The 26,650-nt window shown below is 40.7% G+C and overlaps 1 protein-coding gene across 1 annotated transcript in view; it reads left to right on the forward strand.

The window, feature by feature from the left end:
- Window positions 1–26,650, forward strand: part of IRAG2 (inositol 1,4,5-triphosphate receptor associated 2) — a 51,540-nt gene that overhangs the window by 7,816 nt on the left and 17,074 nt on the right. Inside the window, exons 5-23 of the mRNA XM_075855652.1 lie at window positions 244–320; window positions 1,369–1,450; window positions 4,393–4,551; window positions 5,529–5,646; window positions 5,742–5,792; window positions 6,104–6,181; window positions 6,282–6,338; window positions 6,605–6,664; window positions 7,228–7,292; window positions 7,363–7,465; window positions 8,385–8,525; window positions 8,912–9,013; window positions 9,139–9,302; window positions 18,602–18,716; window positions 19,301–19,463; window positions 20,277–20,317; window positions 20,926–21,022; window positions 21,672–21,783; window positions 25,841–25,919. Of these exons, the coding sequence (XP_075711767.1) occupies window positions 244–320; window positions 1,369–1,450; window positions 4,393–4,551; window positions 5,529–5,646; window positions 5,742–5,792; window positions 6,104–6,181; window positions 6,282–6,338; window positions 6,605–6,664; window positions 7,228–7,292; window positions 7,363–7,465; window positions 8,385–8,525; window positions 8,912–9,013; window positions 9,139–9,302; window positions 18,602–18,716; window positions 19,301–19,463; window positions 20,277–20,317; window positions 20,926–21,022; window positions 21,672–21,783; window positions 25,841–25,919 (1,864 nt within the window). The remainder of the gene's footprint in view (window positions 1–243; window positions 321–1,368; window positions 1,451–4,392; window positions 4,552–5,528; window positions 5,647–5,741; window positions 5,793–6,103; window positions 6,182–6,281; window positions 6,339–6,604; window positions 6,665–7,227; window positions 7,293–7,362; window positions 7,466–8,384; window positions 8,526–8,911; window positions 9,014–9,138; window positions 9,303–18,601; window positions 18,717–19,300; window positions 19,464–20,276; window positions 20,318–20,925; window positions 21,023–21,671; window positions 21,784–25,840; window positions 25,920–26,650) is intronic.

Genomic DNA, 26,650 nt, shown 5'->3' on the forward strand with positions numbered 1-26,650 from the left:
CAGGGCCCCAGGTGCACATAATGGGGAGCTCTACAGCTTTACAGGGGCCCCGGTGCACATAATGGGGAGCTCTACAGCGCCTCGATTTTATGTTGGATAAGTGGTCATAAATGATTACAGGGTGTGGCCAGCAGGGGGCAGCGTCTTATTTATAGTCATTTCTTTCGATTTTATTGAAGGGTTTGAAAAATTAAGAAGTTTTACTTTGGGTAAAAGGTGTTTTTTTTTGGTTTTTTTTTATAGGACAGAGAACAAAACCAAAGAATCTCTCCTGGCGGCAGAAGACTCCATGATTAAGCTGCGGGAGAATATTTTTGCAGGTGAGTTCACATCTTCCCGGTGACTTTATCGCTGTTGAGGACGGGAATGTTCACACGGCCGTAAACGCCGAAAAATCGGAAACCGAACGTTTACAAACATCTGCTCATTGATTGCAATGGGAAAAACGGCGTTCTGTTCCAAAGGGCCTTTTTTTTTACCTGGCCGTTTTGAAAAATGGCTACGTTAAAAAAAAAAACGGCCGCGACTAAGTGCAGGTCACTTCTTGAGCCGTTTTTGGAGCTGTTTTTTATAGACTATTGAAAACTGCTCCAAAAATCGGCCGTAAAAAACACAGCGAAAATCGCGAGTGGCTTAAAAAACGTCTGAAAATCAGGAGGTGTTTTCCCTTGAAGCTCCGTATTTTCAGACGTTTTTAGTCTAGTGTGTGAACAGACCCGAACAGGAACCGGATGAACCCGCTCACGTTAAATGTTAATAACTTGTCGAGTCCAACATTATATCATGTGGTTCAGGACCTTCAATGGAGGAGGCCACAGGGCAATTGCCCCTTCACCCCTGTTGTCCTCTCTCATCCTGCCCCAGTAGAATATACACTGCTCTCCAGCCCCACTCCTGGTCATACCTGGTACTGCACTGCTCTCCAGCACCTCTCCTGGTCATACCTGGTACTGCACTGCTCTACAGCGTCACTCCTGGTCATACCTGGTACTGCACTGCTCTACAGCGTCACTCCTGGTCATACCTGGTACTGCACTGCTCTACAGCGTCACTCCTGGTCATACCTGGTACTGCACTGCCCTCCATCACCACTCCAGCTCTTACCTTGTACTGCACTGCTCTCCAGCACCACTCCTGGTCATACCTGGTACTGCACTGCTCTCCAGCACCACTCCAGCTCTTACCTTGTAATGCACTGCTCTCCAGCACCACTCCTGGTCATACCTGGTTCTGCACTGCTCTCCAGCACCACTCCAGCTCTTACCTTGTACTGCACTGCCCTCCAGCACCACTCCTGGTCGTACATGGTACTGCACTGTGTTTCCACATTATGTAGATGTTTTATCAATGTGATTTCCTTGTGTTTAGTGCGCAGGATTTCCGGCACCACCATGAATGTAACTTGCGGCAGTTTGGAGGCTTTTGGCGGTGATATCTCTAGAGGAGATCTGTGAGTGGCAGTAATAAGTGTTTATTATATCAGTGCTGGATGTATTCTATAATATCGTATCACGTAATACAGTACGCTAAGGGAACCGACTACATCAGACCACGTGTAGCGGTTTTGTTGCGGCTTTATCATGACTTTGCCGCGATTTTCTGAGACAACACGGAACAAAACAGACACGTTGCGTGTGTTCTCACCCTGAGGACCCCCGCTCTTAAAGCAGATCCCCAACTGTGGACTATTATGCGGGGGGGTCTGGCTCCTTTTACCAAATGAACACTACTTTTATGTTGACCTTGTCCTGCTCACAGAGCTGAGGATTTGTTGCAATGTATGTGTAGAGGACACCTGTCAATCCAATATTCTGGAGAGATTTGTTCTGCTCTTATGTTCAGCCCACAGAGAGTGGTCCAAACTGGATATAATTGTAACAAACCCTCAGATGTGAGAAGTATTAGGCCAGCGCAGCCTTTCATCCTCTCCATAATCTCTTGTTTCTTCTGCCTTTTCACACTCATTTCTTTGGGTTTAGTCTCATTGCTTCTTCCGTGGATCTGGCTTAAAAAAAATTTTCATACACCATTCTATAAATCTGAATTATAATCCGGTGAGAGGCCTCAGTGTTTGTAGAATTCATCATGAGGCTGCAGTTCTCAGTCTGTCCAGCAGGTGGCCTCAGTGTTTGTAGAATTCATCATGAGGTGGCAGTTCTCAGTCTGTCCAGCAGGTGGCCTCAGTGTTTGAGAGCTGCAGCCTTATGATGAATTCTACTGTCTGTCCAGCAGGTGGCCTCAGTGTTTGTAGAATTCATCATGAGGCTGCAGTTCTCAGTGTGTCCAGCAGGAGGCCTCAGCGCCCTTCAGAATGTAATACAGTGTATGGCCCTGGCTGCAGGAATATTGGGGTGTATATACTTCCTCCTCACTTCACCATGGTATACAGCGCAGATATATCGCAGATCTCCATCTTTCTCATTGATTTTATACATTCTCTTACTTCCCTATTTGAGGTTTTCAGCAGAATTCTGTAAAATTCTCTGGTAACTGACGACGACTCCTGCGCAGCGGCCGCGCCAATGTCCATGTCCGTGAATGTTATCTGACCAGAGCAGCGGGTACAAACACAACGTAGATCGTTTGCCCTGAAATTAAAACGGGATCTGGAAATATCCGCAATCTCCCAGCATTCCCTGCTTGCTCAGTGTCTGCACAGAGATTTCTCTGGTGATTTGCGTTCTGGTAAATGTCGTCTTTACACGCGACGTTGTGCGGTCCTCCGATGCAGCAGGGAGTCAGGAAACATCCACAGGAAATGTCATATGCGGGCCCCACCTCCAGGACCGGCACCTATCTCTAGAACGACATAACCCTATGAGCTGCGCTGTCTCCATAACTCCCATAGTAGTGAATGGCAGTTAAACACACCTCCCAACCGTCCCGGATTCAGCGGGACTGTCCTGGATTTCAGGCGTTGTCCCGGGCAGCCGGGGGTATGTCGCACTGTATCTGCGTCCTCGAGACGCAGATACAGTTGAAACCAATGCTGAAGCAGGGAACCATCAGCTCCCTGCTTCAGAATTAGTACAGAGCAGAGGGGACTCCCTGGGAACAGGGCTACTTAAAGTGCTGTGCTCGGGGAAGCCCTTGACGTCACTGTCCGTATGTCGACATTAACGTCAGGGGCTCCTCCTGGAGCGGAATCCCCAGCCAGAGTCCAACAATTCCGCCCAAGGAGAAGACCTTGTCTGTTTATGGACCGTGACATCAGGGCTTCCCTCTACAGTACAGAATAAGTAATGTAATGTATGTACACAGTGACTCCACCAGCAGAATAGTGAGTACAGCTCTGAAGTATAATACAGGATGTAACTCAGGATCAGTGCAGGATAAGTAATGTAATGTATGTACACAGTGACTCCACCAGCAGAATAGTGAGTGCAGCTCCGGAGTATAATACAGGATGTAACTCAGGATCAGTACAGGATAAGTAATGTAATGTATGTACACAGTGACTCCACCAGCAGAATAGTGAGTGCAGCTCTGGAGTATAATACAGGATGTAACTCAGGATCAGTACAGGGTAAGTAATGTAATGTATGTACACAGTGACTCCACCAGCAGAATAGTGAGTGCAGCTCCGGAGTATAATACAGGATGTAACTCAGGATCAGTACAGGATAAGTAATGTAATGTATGTACACAGTGACTCCACCAGCAGAATAGTGAGTGCAGCTCTGGAGTATAATACAGGATGTAACTCAGGATCAGCACAGGATAAGTAATGTATGTACACAGTGACTCCACCAGCAGAATAGTGAGTGCAGCTCTGGAGTATAATACAGGATGTAACTCAGGATCAGTACAGGATAAGTAATGTAATGTATGTACACAGTGACTCCACCAGCAGAATAGTGAGTGCAGCTCTGGAGTATAATACAGGATGTAACTCAGGATCAGCACAGGATAAGTAATGTATGTACACAGTGACTCCACCAGCAGAATAGTGAGTGCAGCTCTGGAGTATAATACAGGATATAACTCAGGATCAGTACAGGATAAGTAATGTAATGTCTGTACACAGTGACTCCACCAGCAGAATAGTGAGTGCAGCTCTGGAGTATAATACAGGATGTAACTCAGGATCAGTACAGGATAAGTAATGTATGTACACAGTGACTCCACCAGCAGAATAGTGAGTGCAGCTCTGGAGTATAATACAGGATGTAACTCAGGATCAGTACAGGATATGTAATGTATGTACACAGTGACTCCACCAGCAGAATAGTGAGTGCAGCTCTGGAGTATAATTACATTCTGTTTGTGCGAAGGTGTCCATCTATAATGGGGGGTTGGAGACCTTTTCGTGACTAGTCCTGGGAATACTGAGCTGTATGGACTGTTGGGGGATAATACGTTACGTTTTGTGACCCCCGTCTTTCCCTGCAGCGACACCTCGGACCTCATCACTTGCGTCGCTGATCTCCAGTACAACAACCAGAAGCTTCAGGAGCAGCACCGCAAACTTAAGGCGGCTGTCGATGCACAAGAAGAGTCCAACCAACGACTGCTGGAGGAGAATGAGGAGCTGCGCAACCAATGGAAGAGGTGACGTCCCGGCCGCTGTTCTTGCCCTCATCGCTGCACTAAAGTCCCCTCAGAATAAGGACCGCAGTAAAGTTATCGCCCCGGGACTCGTTCCCTGGATCGTGTGATGCGGCTTTACCCCCCCAAACTGACGTGAATAGCGCAACTTGAGCACCTGCGGCGCCTCCATGTGGAGATATTGGGGAGCGGCTCGTTAGTCAATACAGAATTGTAATGTCCCGCAGTTTTGCTGTATCCCGGGGTCGCGGCCGCGTTCAGTCCACAATGTGCGACCTGTTTTTATTTTTATTTATTTTTTATTCTCCCATCTTTTATTCAAACGAGCGGCGGATAATGAGCGACTCCGCGGACAACGATGATGATGGACGAGGTTCTAACGACCTCAAATATTTACATATGGAAATAATGTGTGCGGAGTGACTGTAAATGTGCCCAATGTGAGGAACACGCGCACCCCCCTCCCCCCCCCCCCCCCTGATGTATCGTCTCTATCACCGGCCTTCATAGAGTCTGTATAACCCCCCCCCCCCCTTAATGTTTTTTGCTTTGTTTGTCCAAGTTGCTTAGCAACCACTTTCCTTCCTTTCTGGGTGACCACCTTTCAGCACCTTTAGCTGCCCACACAGAAGGGGTCGCAGGACGTTGTGGTCGCTGTACAGTGTTCTCCCCCCCCCCCCACACTCATCCGGGAGCCGGGGGTGCAATAATATAGAATTCAATGCGTCAAGTTTGTGATTCTCCTCACTCAGAGGTGTATGAGGGGGGGGTTCAGAGGTGTATGGGGGGGGCAGAGGTGTATGAGGGGGGGGCAGAGGTGGCGGTCACACCTGGAGGGGCAGAGAGTTGCTTATAAAAAGACAGCAGTATTGTAAATGGCCCATAGGGGGTGCAGTTCCGAGTTCCGCACGGGGCCCTGGAGCTTGATGTTGCTCCTCTGTTGCTCCTCAGTAAATTTCCCGTCCTCTCCCGTCTTGCAGCGCTCAGCAGTCCATGACCAGAGTGCGGACCCTGAAAGGCGACATCGAGGAGTTAAAGCTGAACGTGGCGGCGCTGGAGGAGTCCAAGTCCCAGTTGGTCGCCCAGAACAAGCAGATGGTAATTGTGGATTTAAACTTATTTTTCGGTGAAATGTCGTCAGTGATTTTGGATTTTTTTTGCTTATGTTTTTATTTTTAATTTTTTTTTTTTAGGAAAAGGAGAATCTGTCGCTAATTCACAAGATCAGTTCCCTGCAGGAAGAGGTGGGCGCAGCGCGGGGAGGCGCTCGGTTACTGATCAGGACTTGTTTTTTTTGGGGGGGGGGACCCTGACATGGGGGGGCGGGGGGGGCTACCAGTCACTGACTACACATCTACACGGAGAGCTGACAGAACAGCGCCACCTGCTGGTGACCTTGGTAAGCTCCATCTTGGACTACATAAAGTCTACACATAGAGAATGGAAACCAGTCCGTTAAGTAATAGTTAGTCGTCCCCCCCCCCCCTCGGTGATTGTTCTTTCCCCTTTAAGAAGTCTCCCCAGTCTTGATGGGTTTTTTTTTCCTCGTTTACAGAATTTGCGCAACGCCCTGGAAGCTGAAGAAATGACGAGGACTTTGTCTCAAGTCACTGATAAAGCTGCTGAGCTCCAGGTAGCCGCGTCCACTGGGAGTCTCATTCTCCGCCTTATACAATGGGGGGAGTTGTAGTATTTTATTGATCTTTTCTAATTTCTTGATCTCTTCCCTTCAGTTACAGTTGACGGATTTTGAGAGCGCGCTGCAGAGGAAGGACGCCGGGCTGCTGGTGGTCAGTTCTGCCGGGGGGCCGGGGGGGTCTTTATATTTTCTGTATATGAAGATTATTCCTTGTAGAAGTTTTTCCACTTTCTAACAGACTTTTACATTTTCTCAGCATTTTCAAAATCTCTGTTTGCTGGAAACATTTATTGTTTATATCCAAAGATCTGAAAAAAAAAAAAAACCTGTCCTGACCTAATACTACTCACAGCTGAGGGTTTGTTACAATGCAGCAGTCTAGACAATCCTCTGTGACCCATCTCCTCTCTATTCCAGAAAGATCTTTATGTTGAAGAGATGAAGTCCACCCTGATGGAGTATAGCTCCGTCATCGAGGTAACTCGTCTATTCTGTGGACCGGTACCCCGACTTACCCTGTGTGACCCTCTATCCAAGACGACTACGAGGGCCCCATCACCAGAAAAGTGATCCCACCCCCAATGCCTTAGATATTAGACCCTTCCTCCCTATTAGAAGTCAGGGCTGCAGGGGCGTGTTCCAAGCCACTCTTCTGATTGGCTCGTAGCTCAGAGGGGAGGGGCCTATGTGACCAGCTATTTCCCAGCCCCTGCGGGGCACTTTGGGAGGATTATGTAGAAATGCACGGACTATTTCACCATTAGAACATCTGTAATATGGCCTGTCATGATGGGGCCTCCGCTCCTTCTCTTTAACTTCACTTTTTTAATAAATTAAAGGGGAATTCCCACTAAAAAATGTTGGCGCCGACCAGTCATGTCAGAATCTCACATGTCGTCCGGGCTTATGGGACTCCATATCAACGACCAGAATAAACTATTCCGTTTTGGTGGCGTTATGGAAGCCTAAGATCGCTCCCACATGGACTCTGTGGTGGGACTTCCCCTTTAAATTAACCGTTCTCATCATTTTCTTCCCAGAACTTGAGAATCGAGAAGAGCAAACTCGAGAGTAACCTGCAGCAAATGGAGCAGGAGCTTCTCTCGTAAGTAGCACCGGCTGATGGACCAGATCTGTGACGTCTTCTCATCGTAGTAACTCTGTGCCTATTCCAGGAACGGGATCGACTCTCCGATCACCTACAAGCTGAGCCGCATCATCAATAAAGGTCTGAACTCCCTGCACACGGAGCTGGAATACGCGCAGCATTCCCTAGAGGTGACCGCCATGAGCAATGAAGTGAATGTCCGTTATATACCACATCAATTAGGGAAATTTATTTATGAGGGCGAGGCTTAAAGTTACAAGTCACCTGTAGAGACCTAGTAACCTGAGATTCTGCTGCCTGCAGCCACCACTAGGGGGAGCTCACTGCATTCAGATATATACAGCTCCTATAAAGTTACATGATCACATTCTGCTGCATGCAGTCACCACTAGGGGGACCTCACTACATACAGATATATACAGCTCCCATAGAGTTACATGATAACATTCTGCTGCCTGCAGCCACCACTAGGGGGAGATCACTACATACAGATATATACAGCTCCCATAGAGTTACATGATAACATTCTACTGCCTGCAGCCACCCCTAGGGGGTGCTCACTACATACAGATCTATACAGCTCCCGTAGTTGCATAATATTCTACTTCCTGCAGCCACCACTAGGGGGAGCTCACTACACACCGATATATACAGCTCCCATAGAATTACATGATCATATTCTGCTGCCTGCAGCCACCACTAGGGGGAGCTCACTACACACAGATATATACAGCTCCCATAGAATTACATGATCATATTCTGCTGCCTGCAGCCACCACTAGGGGGAGATCACTACATACAGATATATACAGCTCCCATTGAACTCAATAACTGTCTTCAGTGAGCTCCCCCTAGTGGTGTCTGCAGGCAGGAAACTTCTAACATATAGTTCTGTGTGAAGGGAAGTCGGGGATTTGTATCTCTGTGTTAGAAACCTAAGCTCAGAACTATATGAAAATCTATTGTGATTAATCAATGCAGACATTTTTACTTCTTCAATATAAAAAAAAAACCCGGCTGGACGTTCAGGGATTTCCAGGATCTCCATCACGGCGTCTTTGCCCACTGAGCCTCCTCTCTCGTGCACAGGTGTCCACCGCTGACTGGTTGTTCTCCGCTGGACGGACGTCTTCTCTTGACGCCACTTTGGACCGAGAGGTTTTGTCTTTGCTCCAAGGACCCGGCCACGAGCAAATCGCCGCGGAGTTCAAAACTATTCTGCAGTCGCTGGTGAGGACGGGGGATGTTCGCGTTCCTTGTAGATGGGGAGTTACAATCTCTGGGGTCTCTGTGTTGTCAATGGACCCCTAAAAATGAAATTCTACTGAGCAGCTTCCTATCTTGTGGGGCAGAGGGAACCTCGGGCCGTGGTTACAACTATTCCCTGTGCGCCGCTTATACCGGAGGCCACTGACCCCACAGACGAGTAGGGTGGAGTCCCCCTTTAATCTGATTATAGATGATGATCTCACCTATAGCTGAAACCTAGTAGAGAAATTTGGCACCGGCCTTTTTTTATTTTTTTTGGACTGCAGGAACGCTCGTCCTTCTTTCATCTTCTTGGATTTGCAGTAAATTCACGCCGTTCAGTAGGGTTACGTTTTTTTCCCCACCAGCAAGAAGACACCAGTACAATGGCCGACCAAGTGCTGCTCCCCCTGCGACACCTGATTGAGTCGGATATTGATGTGACGGATCTCTCCGGGAAGATGCTGGAGGTAACGGTCTCGTGGTGGGATCTGTGCGGGGATCGGCACCGGAAATAATACTTTACTCCGGACCCCAGGACTTCACGGGGGATTATATTCTGGGGATTATTCTGTCATTTTCCGCTTCTTCTCAGATAATACAAAAAGACTTGAGGGATAAAAGGAAAAACTGGGAGCAAAAACTGAATCTTCTGGAGAAACACAAGGATTCTCTGGACAAGGAGTTTGCCAAGTTGTCAGGAAATCTGCGGAGGATGAGGACGGAGCAACTTCACCTGAAAAAGGAGCTGAGCGCCAGGTGTGTGGAGGAGGGGAGTGGTCATCTTCTCCGAGCCCCCAACCCAGTGTAAATCTACCGCAACCTGTACAAAAGCGTAATTACCCGAATGTATGACGAGGCAAACCTGGCAAATGTCCGGTCAGTACAAGGTAGAGTAGGGGGGAGTCCTAGAAAATGCTGCAACTATATAGACACGAGCCAAACCGTGTGAACAGAGACCAACGCCTATAATCATCGAACAAATCCAGTCACATCTATACACAGCATAGGGGGCAGTATTATAGTAGTTATATTCTTGTATATAGGAGCAGTATTATAGTAGTTATATTCTTGTGTATAGGAGCAGTATTATAGTAGTTATATTCTTGTATATAGGAGCAGTATTATAGTAGTTATATTCTTGTATATAGGGGGCAGTATTATAGTAGTTATATTCTTGTATATAGGGGCAGTATTATAATAGTTATATTCTTGTATATAGGAGCAGTATTATAGTAGTTATATTCTTGTATATAGGGGGCAGTATTATAGTAGTTATATTCTTGTATATAGGGGCAGTAGTATAGTAGTTATATTCTTGTATATAGGAGCAGTATTATAGTAGTTATATTCTTGTATATAGGGAGCAGTGTTATAGTAGTTATATTCTTGTATATAGGGGGCAGTATTATAGTAGTTATATTCTTGTATATAGGGGCAGTATTATAATAGTTATATTCTTGTATATAGGAGCAGTATTATAGTAGTTATATTCTTGTATATAGGGGGCAGTATTATAGTAGTTATATTCTTGTATATAGGGGCAGTAGTATAGTAGTTATATTCTTGTATATAGGAGCAGTATTATAGTAGTTATATTCTTGTATATAGGGAGCAGTGTTATAGTAGTTATATTCTTGTATATAGGGGCAGTATTATAGTAGTTATATTCTTGTATATAGGGGGCAGTATTATAGTAGTTATATTCTTGTATATAGGGGCAGTATTATAATAGTTATATTCTTGTATATAGGAGCAGTAATATAGTAGTTATATTCTTGTATATAGGGAGCAGTATTATAGTAGTTATATTCTTGTATATAGGGGCAGTATTATAGTAGTTATATTCTTGTATATAGGAGCAGTATTATAGTAGTTATATTCTTGTATATAGGGGGCAGTATTATAGTAGTTATATTCTTGTATATAGGGAGCAGTATTATAGTAGTTATATTCTTGTATATAGGGAGCAGTGTTATAGTAGTTATATTCTTGTATATAGGGGGCAGTATTATAGTAGTTATATTCTTGTATATAGGGGGCAGTATTATAGTAGTTATATTCTTGTATATAGGAAGCAGCATTATAGTAGTTATATTCTTGTATATAGGGGCAGTATTATTGTAGTTATATTCTTGTATATAGGAGCAGTATTATAGTAGTTATATTCTTGTATATAGGGGCAGTATTATAGTAGTTATATTCTTGTATATAGGGGGCAGTATTATAGTAGTTATATTCTTGTATATAGGAGCAGTATTATAGTAGTTATATTCTTGTATATAGGGGGCAGTATTATAGTAGTTATATTCTTGTATATAGGGGCAGTATTATAGTAGTTATATTCTTGTATATATAGGAGGCAGTATTATAGTAATATTCTTGTATATAGGGGGCAGTATTATAGTAGTTATATTCTTGTATATAGGAGGCAGTATTATAGTAGTTATATTCTTGTATATAGGACCAGTAGTATAGTAGTTATATTCTTGTATATAGGAGCAGTATTATAGTAGTTATATTCTTGTATACAGGGGGCAGTATTATAGTAGTTATATTCTTGTATATAGGAGCAGTATTATAGTAGTTATATTCTTGTATATAGGAGACAGTATTATAGTAGTTATATTCTTGTATATAGGGGCAGTATTATAGTAGTTATATTCTTGTATATAGGGGGCAGTATTATAGTAGATATATTCTTGTATATAGGGGCAGTATTATAGTAGTTATATTCTTGTATATAGGGGACAGTATTATAGTAGTTATATTCTTGTATATAGGAGCAGTATTATAGTAGTTATATTCTTGTATATAGGAGGCAGTATTATAGTAGTTATATTCTTGTATATAGGAGGCAGTATTATAGTAGTTATATTCTTGTATATTGGAGGCAGTATTATAGTAGTTATATTCTTGTATATAGGGGGCAGTATTATAGTAGTTATATTCTTGTATATAGGGGCAGTATTATAGTAGTTATATTCTTGTATATAGTAGCAGTATTATAGTAGTTATATTCCTGTATATAGGAGCAGTATTATAGTAGTTATATTCTTGTATATAGGAGGCAGTATTATAGTAGTTATATTCTTGTATATAGGAGGCAGTATTATAGTAGTTATATTCTTGTATATAGGGGGCAGTATTATAGTAGTTATATTCTTGTATATAGGGGCAGTATTATAGTAGTTATATTCTTGTATATAGGGGGCAGTATTATAGTAGTTATATTCTTGTATATAGGGGGCAGTATTATAGTAGTTATATTCTTGTATATAGGGACAGTATTATAGTAGTTATAATCTTGTATATAGGAGCAGTATTATAGTAGTTATATTCTTGTATATAGGAGCAGTATTATAGTAGTTATATTCTTGTATATAGGACAGTATTATAGTAGTTATATTCTTGTATATAGGGGGCAGTATTATAGTAGTTATATTCTTGTATATAGGGGCAGTATTATAGTAGTTATATTCTTGTATATAGGACAGTATTATAGTAGTTATATTCTTGTATATAGGGGGCAGTATTATAGTAGTTATATTCTTGTACATAGGGGGCAGTATTATAGTAATTATATTCTTGTATATAGGGGCAGTATTATAGTAGTTATATTCTTGTATATAGAGGCAGTATTATAGTAGTTATATTCTTGTATATAGGGGGCAGTATTATAGTAGTTATATTCTTGTATATAGGGGCAGTATTATAGTAGTTATATTCTTGTATATAGGGGGCAGTATTATAGTAGTTATATTCTTGTATATAGGGGGCAGTATTATAGTAGTTATATTCTTGTATATAGGGACAGTATTATAGTAGTTATAATCTTGTATATAGGAGCAGTATTATAGTAGTTATATTCTTGTATATAGGAGCAGTATTATAGTAGTTATATTCTTGTATATAGGAGCAGTATTATAGTAGTTATATTCTTGTACATAGGGGGCAGTATTATAGTAATTATATTCTTGTATATAGGGGCAGTATTATAGTAGTTATCTTCTTGTATATAGGAGCAGTATTATAGTAGTTATATTCTTGTATATTGGAGGCAGTATTATAGTAGTTATATTCTTGTATATAGGGGGCAGTATTATAGTAGTTATATTCTTGTATATAGGGGCAGTATTATAGTAGTTATATTCTTGTATATAGTAGCAGTATTATAGTAGTTATATTCCTGTATATAGGAGCAGTATTATAGTAGTTATATTCTTGTATATAGGGGCAGTATTATAGTAGTTATATTCTTGTATATAGGAGCAGTATTATAGTAGTTATATTCTTGTATATAGGTGCAGCATTATAGTAGTTATATTCTTGTATATAGGAGGCAGTATTATAGTAGTTATATTCCTGTATATAGGGGTAGTATTATACTAGTTATATTCTTGTATATAGGGGGCAGTATTATAGTAGTTATATTCTTGTATATAGAGCAGTATTATAGTAGTTATATTCCTGTATATAGGGGGCCGTTTTATAGTAGTTATATTCTTGTATATAGGGGCAGTATTATAGTAGTTCTATTCTTGTATATAGGGGGCAGTATTATAGTAGTTATATTCTTGTATATAGGGGGCAGTATTATAGTAGTTATATTCTTGTATATATGGAGCAGTATTATAGTAGTTATATTCTTGTATATAGGGGGCAGTATTATAGTAGTTATATTCTTGTATATAGGGGGCAGTATTATAGTAGTTATATTCCTGTATATAGGGGGCCGTTTTATAGTAGTTATATTCTTGTCTTTCCCCGTACATACTGTTGGGTTGTGTGGATAGGTTATTGGACGGCTCTGAAGGATCTACTATCTGAGAGGTCGGCTTACATTCCTTTTATACTCCATGTCGATGACTGGGCTCAAAAATGGTCTGCAAATTGAAGCCCCTAGTTGAGCGGATTATTTTCCACCCCGCTCACTATATGCAGTGCTTGTCATTCTGGAGGACAGCAATACCGTAGGCTGCCAATGATATGACTACTAGTGAAGCTGCCGGTTGGGGTGAGCAGACCCTCCTGATCTCCAGTATATTGGGGATGGGAGTCTCGGCTTGACCTGAAATGGCTGATAAGAAGCCGGACTACACCAGTTATTTTCCTGTAAATCCTTGGCCAACACTCAGGGGTTAATGAGCTGCACTTGACGTTTGGGGTTCTGGAGATTTGGCAGGTGGAGCAGGAGATTTGTCCTTGACGGTGTCTGTGTTCTGTATTCATGATGTGTCTGTAAACATCATTTAATCGCTCGGCGCAGCTTCATACGGAGAGACCGATCCATCTCTCGGCGCGGCACTAGACTCGTGTGACACTGGCGCTTCTTCTCCAGCGCCGCCCCTGGCCTTTCATTTAGTTTACCGCTCGCTCTCCAGATTCTGTCAGGAAATTAATCCTTACTTAAATTGTTAGGATGATAAAATCGTGTTCTGCTCTACACTTAATACCAGACGAAGAGGGACTGAGGGGACTCGCAGCAAATGCCCCCAACTTACCCCAGAGTCTTCCCGTCCATAATAGATTTCCTATTACTTTGTGGTTTTCAACTTCTTCCTTTCATTCTCTTGTAAATTTCGTTTCCTCTATTGTATTTTTCCCTCTTCGTTTTGCCTTTCCGTTTTCTCCTTTTTCCTTTTTTTCCTCCCTTTTTTTTTTTTTTTTTATATTCTTGTATATAGGGGCAGTATTATAGTAGTTATATTCTTGTATATAGGAGCAGTATTATAGTAGTTATATTCTTGTATATAGGGGGCAGTATTATAGTTATATTCTTGTATATAGGGGGCAGTATTATAGTTATATTCTTGTATATAGGGGGCAGTATTATAGTAGTTATATTCTTGTATATAGGGGGCAGTATTATAGTAGTTATATTCTTGTATATAGGGGGCAGTATTATAGTAGTTATATTCTTGTATATAGGGGGCAGTATTATAGTAGTTATATTCTTGTATATAGGAGCAGTATTATAGTAGTTATATTCTTGTATATAGGAGCAGTATTATAGTAGTTATATTCTTGTATATAGGGGGCAGTATTATAGTAGTTATATTCTTGTATATAGGAGCAGTATTATAGAAGTTATATTCTTGTATATAGGGAGCAGTATTATAGTAGTTATATTCTTGTATATAGGGGGCAGTATTATAGTAGTTATATTCTTGTATATAGGAGCAGTATTATAGTAGATATATTCTTGTATATAGGAGCAGTATTATAGTAGTTATATTCTTGTATATAGGGGGCAGTATTATAGTAGTTATATTCTTGTATATAGGGGGCAGTATTATAGTAGATATATTCTTGTATATAGGAGCAGTATTATAGTAGTTATATTCTTGTATATAGGAGGCAGTATTATAGTAGTTATATTCTTGTATATAGGTAGCAGTATTATAGTAGTTATATTCTTGTATATAGGAGCAGTATTATAGTAGTTATATTCTTGTATATAGGGGGCAGTATTATAGTAGTTATATTCTTGTATATAGGAGCAGTATTATTGTAGTTATATTCTTGTATATAAGAGGCAGTATTATAGTAGTTATATTCTTGTATATTGGGGGCAGTATTATAGTAGTTATATTCTTGTATATAGGGGGCAGTATTATAGTAGATATATTCTTGTATATAGGAGCAGTATTATAGTAGTTATATTCTTGTATATAGGAGGCAGTATTATAGTAGTTATATTCTTGTATATAGGTAGCAGTATTATAGTAGTTATATTCTTGTATATAGGGAGCAGTATTATAGTAGTTATATTCTTGTATATAGGAGCAGTATTATAGTAGTTATATTCTTGTATATAGGAGCAGTATTATAGTAGTTATATTCTTGTATATAGGAGGCAGTATTATAGTAGTTATATTCTTGTATATAGGGGCAGTATTATAGTAGTTATATTCTTGTATATAGAAGCAGTATTATAGTAGTTATATTCTTGTATATAGGAGCAGTATTATAGTAGTTATATTCTTGTATATAGGGGCAGTATTATAGTAGTTATATTCTTGTATATAGGGGCAGTATTATAGTAGTTATATTCTTGTATATAGGGGACAGTATTATAGTAGTTATATTCTTGTATATAGGGGCAGTATTATAGTAGTTATATTCTTGTATATAGGGAGCAGTATTATAGTAGTTATATTCTTGTATATAGGAGCAGTATTATAGTAGTTATATTCTTGTATATAGGAGCAGTATTATAGTAGTTATATTCTTGTATATAGGAGCAGTATTATAGTAGTTATATTCTTGTATATAGGAGCAGTATTATAGTAGTTATATTCTTGTATATAGGGGCAGTATTATAGTATTTATATTCTTGTATATAGGGGCAGTATTATAGTAGTTATATTCTTGTATATAGGGGCAGTATTATAGTATTTATATTCTTGTATATAGGGGCAGTATTATAGTAGTTATATTCTTGTATATAGGAGCAGTATTATAGTAGTTATATTCTTGTATATAGGGGCAGTATTATAGTAGTTATATTCTTGTATATAGAGGGCAGTATTATAGTAGTTATATTCTTGTATATAGGGAGCAGTATTATAGTAGTTATATTCTTGTATATAGGGAGCAGTATTATAGTAGTTATATTCTTGTATATAGGAGCAGTATTATAGTAGTTATATTCTTGTATATAGGAGCAGTATTATAGTAGTTATATTCTTGTATATAGGGGCAGTATTATAGTAGTTATATTCTTGTATATAGGGAGCAGTATTATAGTGGTTATATTCTTGTATATAGGAGCAGTATTATAGTAGTTATATTCTTATATATAGGAGCAGTATTATAGTAGTTATATTCTTGTATATAGGGAGCAGTATTATAGTGGTTATATTCTTGTATATAGGAGCAGTATTATAGTAGTTATATTCTTATATATAGGAGCAGTATTATAGTAGTTATAGTCTTGTATATAGGGGCAGTATTATAGTAGTTATATTCTTGTATATAGGGGGCAGTATTATAGTGGTTATATTCTTGTATATAGGGGGCAGTATTATGGTAGTTATATTCTTGTATATAGGACCAGTATTATAGTAGTTATATTCGTGTATATAGGGGGCAGTATTATAGTAGTTATATTCTTGTACACAGGAGCAGTATTATAGTAATTATATTCTTGTATATAGGGAGCAGTATTATAGTGGTTATATTCTTGTATATAGGAGCAGTATTATAGTAGTTATATTCTTGTATATAGGGGGCAGTATTATAGTAGTATATAGGAGCAGTGTTATAGTAGTTATATTCTTGTATATAGGGGGCAGTATTATAGTAGTTATATTCTTGTATATAGGGGCAGTATTATAGCAGTTATATTCTTGTATATAGGGGCAGTATTATAGTAGTTATAGTCTTGTATATAGGAGTAGTATTATAGTAGTTATATTCTTGTATATAGGGGCAGTATTATAGTAGTTATATTCTTGTATATAGGAGCAGTATTATAATAGTTATATTCTTGTATATAGGGACAGTATTATAGTAGTTATATTCTTGTATATAGGAGCAGTATTATAGTAGTTATATTCTTATATATGGGGCAGTATTATAGTAGTTATATTCTTGTATATAGGGAGCAGTATTATAGTAGTTATATTCTTGTATATAGGAGCAGTATTATAGTAGTTATATTCTTGTATATAGGGGCAGTATTATAGTAGTTATATTCTTGTATGTAGGAGCAGTATTATAGTAGTTATATTCTTGTATATAGGGGCAGTATTATAGTAGTTATATTCTTGTATATAGGGGGCAGTATTATAGTAGTTATATTCTTGTATATAGGGGCAGTATTATAGTAGTTATATTCTTGTATATAGGAGCAGTATTATAGTAGTTATATTCTTGTATATAGGGGCAGTATTATAGTAGTTATATTCTTGTATATAGGGGCAGTATTATAGTAGTTATATTCTTGTATATAGGAGCAGTATTATAGTAGTTATATTCTTATATATAGGAGCAGTATTATAGTAGTTATATTCTTGTATATAGGGGGCAGTATTATAGTAGTTATATTCTTGTATATAGGGGGCAGTATTATAGTAGTTATATTCTTGTATATAGGGGCAGTATTATAGTAGTTATATTCTTGTATATAGGGGGCAGTATTATAGTAGTTATATTCTTGTATATAGGGGCAGTATTATAGTAGTTATATTCTTGTATATAGGAGCAGTATTATAGTAGTTATATTCTTATATATAGGAGCAGTATTATAGTAGTTATATTCTTGTATATAGGGGGCAGTATTATAGTAGTTATATTCTTGTATATAGGGGGCAGTATTATAGTAGTTATATTCTTGTATATAGGGGCAGTATTATAGTAGTTATATTCTTGTATATAGGGGGCAGTATTATAGTAGTTATATTCTTGTATATAGGGAGCAGTATTATAGTAGTTATATTCTTGTATATAGGAGCAGTATTATAGTAGTTATATTCTTGTATATAGGAGCACTATTATAGTAGTTATATTCTTGTATATAGGGGCAGTATTATAGTAGTTATATTCTTGTATATAGGGGCAGTATTATAATAGTTATATTCTTGTATATATGGGCAGTATTATAGTAGTTATATTCTTATATATAGGAGCAGTATTATAGTAGTTATAGTCTTGTATGATGTATGACTCTGCAGGGGCTGCTTTGAGGTTTTGGAGAAACCGTATATTCGGATGAAGAAAGTCTGATATGAGGGATTCTCAGAATTATAATTAAGGGCCTTGATGAAACTGGTGGCTCTGGATTGCTGCCCGGGTCCTGATGTCAGTCGTGGATCTGTCCTCTGATTCCCTCCCCTGTGGGTGTAGATTTCTCTCGCTGGACTGGTGCTCGGTGCAATGCTCTGCAGTCATTGTGAGGACCTGTTTGTTTTATCCGGTTTTTGCATGTGACGTCATTTAGTGGTTTGAGGAACAAAGAACCCTCCAGACAGGTGCACGCTCCCCTCCTCCGCCTCCCTTTTTTTTTTTTTCAACAAAATGTCATTGACTTGTGGTGTCCACTCATTGAACAGACTTCACGATCTGGAGGCCGCCAGGCATCAACAGGAGGAAGCCGAGGTGACGGAGGCCGCCGTCCGCACTCAGCTCCGGGACTCTGCCTCAAAACAAGAGGACTTGACCCAGCAGGTAACGCTCTCGCCCCGGTGCCGGTGGCGCTGCCCTGCGCAGTGTCGGTGAGATTAACGCTCAACGTCCTCTGTGGTTACACGTCTTTGGCCAGTTGGAGGGGGTTTTGGGGAAGTTGTCGTTTCTCAATCCGCTGCTCTTCCGGTAGAATTGTTATGAAGTTTGTTCGTGCTGCAGTCTCTGGTGTCAACCAAATCCCGGAGAAAAATGACTATAACCGTTGCAATATCGCCAGCTTTACGGATGTCGCCATTTTTAATGGTATCTGAGCTTGGTTGTGATGTGAGTGGGGGGTTCACGCTCCGCAGCCCCCGGTACTGACCGTCCACTCGTGATGTTCTTCAGTCTGGGCTGCTTGCTGGAGCCTCTTCCTATGAGTGCAGCTCCTATGATTGTTGCTCCGCTCACGCTGCTGCTTATTATGGCTAAAATATTTGCGTCTCTATTTCTACGCAGCCCTTACTTCTGATTGGCTGAGGGACTTAACCCTTATTTTGCTGCATGCATGATAAAGTGTTGCAGAATTGGCTGGTGGCGACACCGTTGCTTCCTGGCTCTTCACGCCGCCTCGTGTCGTTTCGCAGATCGATGAGTTGGAAATCTCCCTCCACACGGCGCGGTCAGAGGCAGAGGAGCTGCAGCGAGAGTTACAGGACGCCCAGAGGCAGCAGCTGGAGCTCCAGGCGGCCGTCCAGGGGTTAACCAGCGACTGTCGGAGCAGAGAGCAGAAGGCGACCGAGCAGGAGGGTGAGCGAGAAACGTCCCAGTCCGGCAGCAAGTAAATCCACCATAATAGCCGGAGGAATGAAGCGGCGGCCGTGGAGCGATGCGCCCCCTGTGCCCCGTATAACGGCCGGAGAATTGTAACAAATTGAGTCAATTCTGGTTTTAACTTTTCCAAATATGAAGGTCGTCGTGTATTTATAGATTTTATGCAGAACATTTTTTATTTTTTTTTGTGGGTTTTTAGGCTTTTATTTTTTCCTTCCTGAGTTGCACAAGAATATAAAAACTAATAAACCCCGTCCACGCAGCGCGCACTTCACAGCCGAGTTTGTTGTGGAATAATCAGATCTTGTCCTTGGTCTCGGAGCGCAGAACGACTTCATACAAAGGGTTAATATCCGGTTTCTCGGTCATGAGTTCATCATAATTTGGTTTTTTTAAGTTTCTGCTTTATGGGGTCACTTCCCTCTCCTGGTCACGACTTCCAGTAACGCATATATTAGTTTTTCTTTCATTTTGTGTTTTACATGAACAATTTGAGATTTCTGCGCGGATAAATTATTATTTTTATTTTGTTTTTATTTTATGGTTTTATTATTTATTTATTTTTATAAATTTTTTTTGTAATTCCGTTTTTTTTTTTGTTTTTTTATTTATCGTATTTTTTTTTTTCCTCCCCTTGTGAATAATTTCATGGTTTTCGTCGTCCTTCATAGAACCGCCGTCTGCTGTTTTCGTTTTCCGTTGTTTCTGACCGTTTATTTTATAATCCGTCACAATAAATTGTCTAAAATCAGGTTGAAATTTCTTCCATCTTTATTATTTCCTTTCCAGAGACCATCGATGTCCTGCAGATCCGGCTCCGGGACCACCAGGTAAATCCCGACCTCGGATGTTCACAGAATGAATCACTTTTTTTTTTTGGCTTCCATAAATTCTGCAATTCCTCGCCGTGTCGTCTGTAAATGAACTTTGCAGGAGTTTTTGAGTGACGACCGTTGTGTCCGCCAGTGCAGCTCCCACTTTTCCAGGCTCGTCTGTCCGGTTTATTGATGCTTCCCCTGGGTAAAGTTTCTGTTCAGGACTCCAGGAAAGCTGGGTGACCATCCCTGTCGTAGTTGTCTCGTCATCTGTATTGGTTGTCACCCAACTTTCCCAGAAACCGATATAACTAGGAAACCTCTAAAGTTGAGGGCGACTGCGGATTTTGTTATACTTTTTTTTCGTATTCTTCGCTTTCGCTGATCGGTCGTGTGGAGGGTCCGGGCGCTGGATTAGAGGTGGGTGCGGGGTCCTCATATAAACAGTCTGTGCAGGTTTCATCCTCGGTGGACTGGTAACTTGTACCGCCTGGAACAGCTGCGATAGGATCCTCGGAGACGCGGCGTGGGGGAGGGGGTGCCTCCCTCCCAGACCTCGTATTATGGGGGAGTCCACAGTATAAATATTTGCACATAATATACAAACCGTCCTTCTCCTCCAGACACGTTACACATGTGAAGAGTTCGGAGTCCAAGAATCCAGCGGCTTCCAGGCCGCACCCGGGGAGGACGCTCGGCTCGGATACACACACTTATTAGGTAACTCCTGCTGAGATACGTTCGGCCTCCATTATATGGGGGAGGTTATTATATCTTCTCTGCTGGGTGACGCCTCCACGTATCCACTACTCCTTCAGTACAATGATCCGCGGCCCGATACGTCAACGCGGTGGGTTTAGGATTTCGTTATTTTGCGTGCAGTGAAGACCGGACGATGGGAGTATTACTACCTTTTGGCTCACAACTCTATTTTTGTACATATATTGGGTTATATTCACACCGTGCAGCAGAGCCGCGCCGTTACCGAACCGCAGCTAAACCGCGGCAGATGCGTTAAACTTACATGCTTTTGCCAGATTGTCTCGCACTTACAGGCAGAACTTCAATCGAGCGCGTCTCTCACTGTGATTGGCTATTAGAAAGTTAAGGGAGGGGGAGGAGCTTCTGAATGACCGGGTGACAGAAAAAGCATCCCCATGAGACCAAAGATGGCCGACAGCAGTGATCAGGCAGCTACTTCCTGTCTCAGGATTTGTATATTCTGAATATAAACTGCGCTGACCGTGGAGCGGGGGGGGGGGGGGTTGAATTATTAACCCATTTTATCCAGTTTCTCAGCAATATTTGAAAACCCCCCCCAGTCCACCCCCCCCCCCTAAATATTAATGAATAATAATGTACATTTCAGATGCGCTGTCACCAGAGAGCGAGGAGCGAGCGCCAAATTATCACCCGGCAACTGGAAGCTACTGGAAACCTGACCCTGGAGCTTCACAAGAAGCTTCACTGATCCCACGACGGTGAGCTCGGCCTTGTACCGCGGGATCGGGGGGGCATATACAGCTGCGGAGGAAAGCTGCTCCTCTAATAGACATGTGTGCACTGAATGATTGCAAAACTGCGCGCACACCCTCCCCCGTGCACATGTATGACCCCAAATTATGTAAATAAGGGGGTGGAGCCAGGCTCGGCAACTGTCCAGTAGCGTAAAAAGGAAGATGGCGGCTCGTAATGTATGCAAATGAGGGGGAGGGGCAAATCTTGTCTCACACAGAAGTCGTACTGTGCAGATATTTAAGTGCCCCCCCCTTTATGTGACCGGTTATGTTTATGATCCGGTTTTCTCTGTAATAACACTGCGGCCCCTGTAGTGACGGAGGCGGCGGGGGAGGGGTGCGAGGATTTGAATATCTTAGACTGAACACATGCAAAGCTCGTCAGACGCGACCGAAGTGCGGAAAGAATGAACAGATAAACAAATCAGGGTGTAAACTTTCCTCCCGGGTACAGAGCGCCCTGATATAAGCCTCAGACCGCCCCGGCCGCCATCTATACAGCGCCGCGGCCTGGGGGTGTCCATGTGTATACCAGGGGGGTCCTTATTTTGCGGACGGCCTCCCCCTTCAAGACATTAATAAACATGTTCAGCTGTGAGTATTGGGGTGACCTCCATAACAAAGATCTCTGCTTGCGGTCAGTAAATGGGAACATACATTATTTACATCCAGAGGCTGAAAATGCATCCTCCCCTAATACTACTACAGCTGAGGGTTTGTTACAATTTCATCTAGTTTAGACAAATCTCGAAGATAAACATCCTGGACTCCAGACTGATTTACCTGCACTGATACATTGGAACAAACTATCAGCACAGGAGAGAGATTTGTGCTGCTGATGTATTTTCCTCACAAAGCTTTGATTAGACTGGATACATTGTAACAAACCCTCAGATGTGAGAAATATTAGGTCAGGATGAGGTTTAAGGCACTAGAGATGAGGGAATATTCTCATTCAGTGGCAGCAAGCAGAGATCTTAACAATAAACAATGGGAATACAAAGTCCATTAGAAAGTATACAAGGATTAAGCTGGAGGATATAATAGTGCTGGAGTGATATAAGAGGAGCGGCTGATATCAGTCACACATATGATGTAATGTCTCTGGAGGATATAATAGTACTGGAGTGATATAAGAGCAGCGGCTGATATCAGTCACACATATGATGTAATGTCTCTGGAGGATATAATAGTACTGGAGTGATATAAGAGGAGCAGCTGATATCAGTCACATATATGATGTAATGTCTCTGGAGGATATAATAGTACTGGAGTGATATAAGAGGAGCGGCTGATATCAGTCACATATAATGTAATGTCTCTGGAGGATATAATAGTGCTGGAGTGATATAAGAGGAGCGGCTGATATCAGTCACACATATGATGTAATGTCTCTGGAGGATATAATAGTGCTGGAGTGATATAAGAGGAGCGGCTGATATCAGTCACATATGATGTAATGTCTCTGGAGGATATAATAGTACTGGAGTGATATAAGAGGAGCGGCTGATATCAGTCACATATGATGTAATGTCTCTGGAGGATATAATAGTACTGGAGTGATATAAGAGGAGCGGCTGATATTAGTCACATATGATGTAATGTCTGGAGGATATAATAGTGCTGGAGCGTTATAAGAGGAGCGGCTGATATCAGTCACATATGATGTAATGTCTCTGGAGGATATAATAGTACTGGAGTGATATAAGAGGAGCGGCTGATATCAGTCACACATATGATGTAATGTCTCTGGAGGATATAATAGTGCTGGAGTGATATAAGAGGAGCGGCTGATATCAGTCACACATATGATGTAATGTCTGGAGGATATAATAGTACTGGAGTGTTATAAGAGGAGCGGCTGATATCAGTCACACATATGATGTAATGTCTCTGGAGGATATAATAGTACTGGAGTGATATAAGAGGAGCGGCTGATATCAGTCACACATATGATGTAATGTCTCTGGAGGATATAATAGTGCTGGAGTGATATAAGAGGAGCGGCTGATATCAGTCACACATATGATGTAATGTCTCTGGAGGATATAATAGTACTGGAGTGATATAAGAGGAGCGGCTGATATCAGTCACACATATGATGTAATGTCTCTGGAGGATATAATAGTACTGGAGTGATATAAGAGGAGCGGCTGATATCAGTCACATATGATGTAATGTATCTGGAGGATATAATAGTACTGGAGTGATATAAGAGGAGCGGCTGATATCAGTCACATATGATGTAATGTCTCTGGAGGATATAATAGTGCTGGAGTGTTATAAGAGGAGCGGCTGATATCAGTCACACATATGATGTAATGTCTCTGGAGGATATAATAGTACTGGAGTGATATAAGAGGAGCGGCTGATATCAGTCCCATATATGATGTAATGTCTCTGGAGGATATAATAGTACTGGAGTGTTATAAGAGGAGCGGCTGATATCAGTCACACATATGATGTAATGTCTCTGGAGGATATAATAGTACTGGAGTGATATAAGAGGAGCGGCTGATATCAGTCACATAAGATGTAATGTCTCTGGAGGATATAATAGTGCTGGAGTGATATAAGAGGAGCGGCTGATATCAGTCACACATATGATGTAATGTCTCTGGAGGATATAATAGTACTGGAGTGATATAAGAGGAGCGGCTGATATCAGTCACACATATGATGTAATGTCTCTGGAGGATATAATAGTACTGGAGAGATATAAGAGGAGCGGCTGATATCAGTCACATATGATGTAATGTCTCTGGAGGATATAATAGTGCTGGAGTGATATAAGAGGAGCGGCTGATATCAGTCACATATGATGTAATGTCTCTGGAGGATATAATAGTGCTGGAGTGATATAAGAGGAGCGGCTGATATCAGTCACATATGATGTAATGTCTCTGGAGGATATAATAGTACTGGAGTGATATAAGAGGAGCGGCTGATATCAGTCACATATGATGTAATGTCTCTGGAGGATTTAATAGTAGTGGAGTGTTATAAGAGGAGCGGCTGATATCAGTCACATATATGATGTAATGTCTCTGGAGGATATAATAGTACTGGAGAGATATAAGAGGAGCGGCTGATATCAGTCACATATGATGTAATGTCTCTGGAGGATATAATAGTACTGGAGTGATATAAGAGGAGCGGCTGATATCAGTCACATATGAAGTAATGTCTCTGGAGGATATAATAGTAGTGGAGTGTTATAAGAGGAGCGGCTGATATCAGTCACACATATGATGTAATGTCTCTGGAGGATATAATAGTACTGGAGAGATATAAGAGGAGCGGCTGATATCAGTCACATATGATGTAATGTCTCTGGAGGATATAATAGTACTGGAGTGATATAAGAGGAGCGGCTGATATCAGTCACATATGAAGTAATGTCTCTGGAGGATATAATAGTACTGGAGTGATATAAGAGGAGCGGCTGATATCAGTCACATATGATGTAATGTCTCTGGAGGATATAATAGTACTGGAGTGATATAAGAGGAGCGGCTGATATCAGTCACACATATGATGTAATGTCTCTGGAGGATATAATAGTGCTGGAGTGATATAAGAGGAGCGGCTGATATCAGTCACATATGATGTAATGTCTCTGGAGGATTTAATAGTAGTGGAGTGTTATAAGAGGAGCGGCTGATATCAGTCACATATATGATGTAATGTCTCAGCGCTGGGAATATGTGATATAAAGTCGGGATCCTGGGGGAGGGGAGGTTTCTGCATTTGCTGTCACTCATCTTCTCTGCAGTCTAAAATTTCTGGCAACAGGGAGCAATAGACTGTATTCACCATCTGTCAACTGCAAACCTTGCTAAGATGGACACTGGATCTTCTGTTTGATTTTCTGTCTTTTGCAATTTTGAGAAACCAGGAAACTTTACATTATGGAATTTGACATCAATGTAAATAATAAAAAAAATAAAAAATAAAAAAGCTGAAACTAAAACTGATAAATTCTGAGATTGTTATATAATTCTATTTATCTCCACGTTAGGCCGACGTTTACAGCTGTTGGGGTCCAGACGGATGAAGACGTTTCTAGCAGCTCCGAGATGGAAATAACTTTATCCAAGGTAAGAACCGAAATAAACAGCCGTGTAAAATCTAATATAGTACAAAGAAATGGTGATAATCTCTATACAGCACCGCAGCGCTATATGTGATGGGAAATAAATATAATATAGAATATAACTACTATAATGCTGCCTCCTATATACAAGAATATAACTACTATAATACTGCCCCTATATACAAGAATATAACTACTATAATACTGCCCCCTATATACAAGAATATAACTACTATAATACTGCCCCCTATATACAAGAATATAACTACTATAATACTGCTCCTATATACAAGAATATAACTGCTATAATACTGCTCCTATATACAAGAATATAACTACTATAATACTGCCCCTATGTACAAGAATATAACTGCTATAATACTGCCCCCTATATACAAGAATATAACTACTATAATACTGCCCCCTATATACAGGAATATAACTACTATAATACTGCTCCTATATACAAGAATATAACTGCTATAATACTGCTCCTATATACAAGAATATAACTACTATAATACTGCCCCCTATATACAAGAATATAACTACTATAATACTGCTCCTATATACAAGAATATAACTACTATAATACTGCCCCCTATATACAAGAATATAACTACTATAATACTGCTCCCTATGTACAAGAATATAACTACTATAATACTGCTCCTATATACAAGAATATAACTACTATAATACTGCCCCCTATATACAAAAATATAACTACTATAA

This window comes from Rhinoderma darwinii, chromosome 3, assembly GCF_050947455.1.
Source record: "Rhinoderma darwinii isolate aRhiDar2 chromosome 3, aRhiDar2.hap1, whole genome shotgun sequence".
In the NCBI taxonomy this organism is placed as follows: Eukaryota; Metazoa; Chordata; class Amphibia; order Anura; family Rhinodermatidae; genus Rhinoderma; species Rhinoderma darwinii.